Source organism: Phalaenopsis equestris, unplaced genomic scaffold (assembly GCF_001263595.1).
Source record: "Phalaenopsis equestris unplaced genomic scaffold, ASM126359v1 Scaffold191479, whole genome shotgun sequence".
Taxonomy (NCBI): domain Eukaryota; kingdom Viridiplantae; phylum Streptophyta; class Magnoliopsida; order Asparagales; family Orchidaceae; genus Phalaenopsis; species Phalaenopsis equestris.
In genome coordinates this window covers 1-894 of record NW_018211428.1, presented here as the reverse complement: position 1 = coordinate 894, position 894 = coordinate 1, and the positions used below count along the sequence as shown (strand labels likewise).

General features: G+C 38.9%; 1 protein-coding gene across 1 annotated transcript; it reads left to right on the top strand.

Moving 5' to 3' along the window:
* Window positions 1–98: 98 nt before the first annotated feature.
* Window positions 99–882, top strand: LOC110034621 (ubiquitin-conjugating enzyme E2 32; the record flags this gene model as incomplete). Its single annotated transcript, XM_020738872.1, has 3 exons — window positions 99–314; window positions 580–711; window positions 798–882. Coding segments are annotated over exons 1-3 (328 nt in total), but the record flags the coding sequence as incomplete, so codon positions are not given.
* Between the last annotated feature and the right edge of the window lie 12 nt (window positions 883–894).

Below are 894 nucleotides of genomic sequence, written 5' to 3'. Positions count from 1 at the left end.
TATATATATATTACTTTTTTTTAGTGATTTGTATGAAAATTTAGATAAATTTGTTTTCATAATAAAATCAAGCAAAAAATCTTTTTAAATGGCTTGAAATATTTTTCATTTACGAAGCATCCATCAGGGCTATAGCCCGGAGGTATATCCAAAGCATCGTGTTTGGAGCTGATAGATCGAGCGGCGGAAGCGCTCGGCAGTAGATGGCGGAGGAGAAATATAATCGGAGGAATCCGGCGGTGAAGCGGATCCTCCAAGAGTTGAAAGAGATGCAGTCAAATCCCTCAGACGATTTCATGAGCCTTCCCCTAGAGGTATCTTTAAATCGTAACCCTAATTATATCTTCTCTTCAGGCATTAGATCTCCTTTTAATGGGATCTCCTTCTCAATCGGATGTGATCTCCTTCATGTTTTTGCGGTGTAATTTGAGTTTGTGGAATTTCTGGGGTCTGATATTATACTTGGATGACTGCTTTTTATATGTGTTTGCGGAGACCAGGAGTTTGTGGGACGATTAAGTTTTTATGTGAGGATATTCCGAACTTGTAATTTGACGATTTGACTTTCTTTCGGATTAGGAAAATATATTCGAGTGGCAATTTGCGATTTTGGGACCTCGCGATTCGGAGTTTGAAGGAGGGATCTATCACGGAAGAATTCAGTTGCCTGCAGATTACCCGTTCAAGCCCCCTTCCTTCATGCTGCTAACTGTAATTAATAGAATTCATTTGCTGTAAAATTCAATTCAGTATATCATTTTTTATATAAATCGCTTATAGTTCCTGAAAATTTCCAGCCAAATGGGCGTTTTGAGACTCAGACAAAGATATGCCTGAGCATATCTAACCATCATCCTGAGCATTGGCAGCCGTCATGGAGTGGTATGTTGTTTT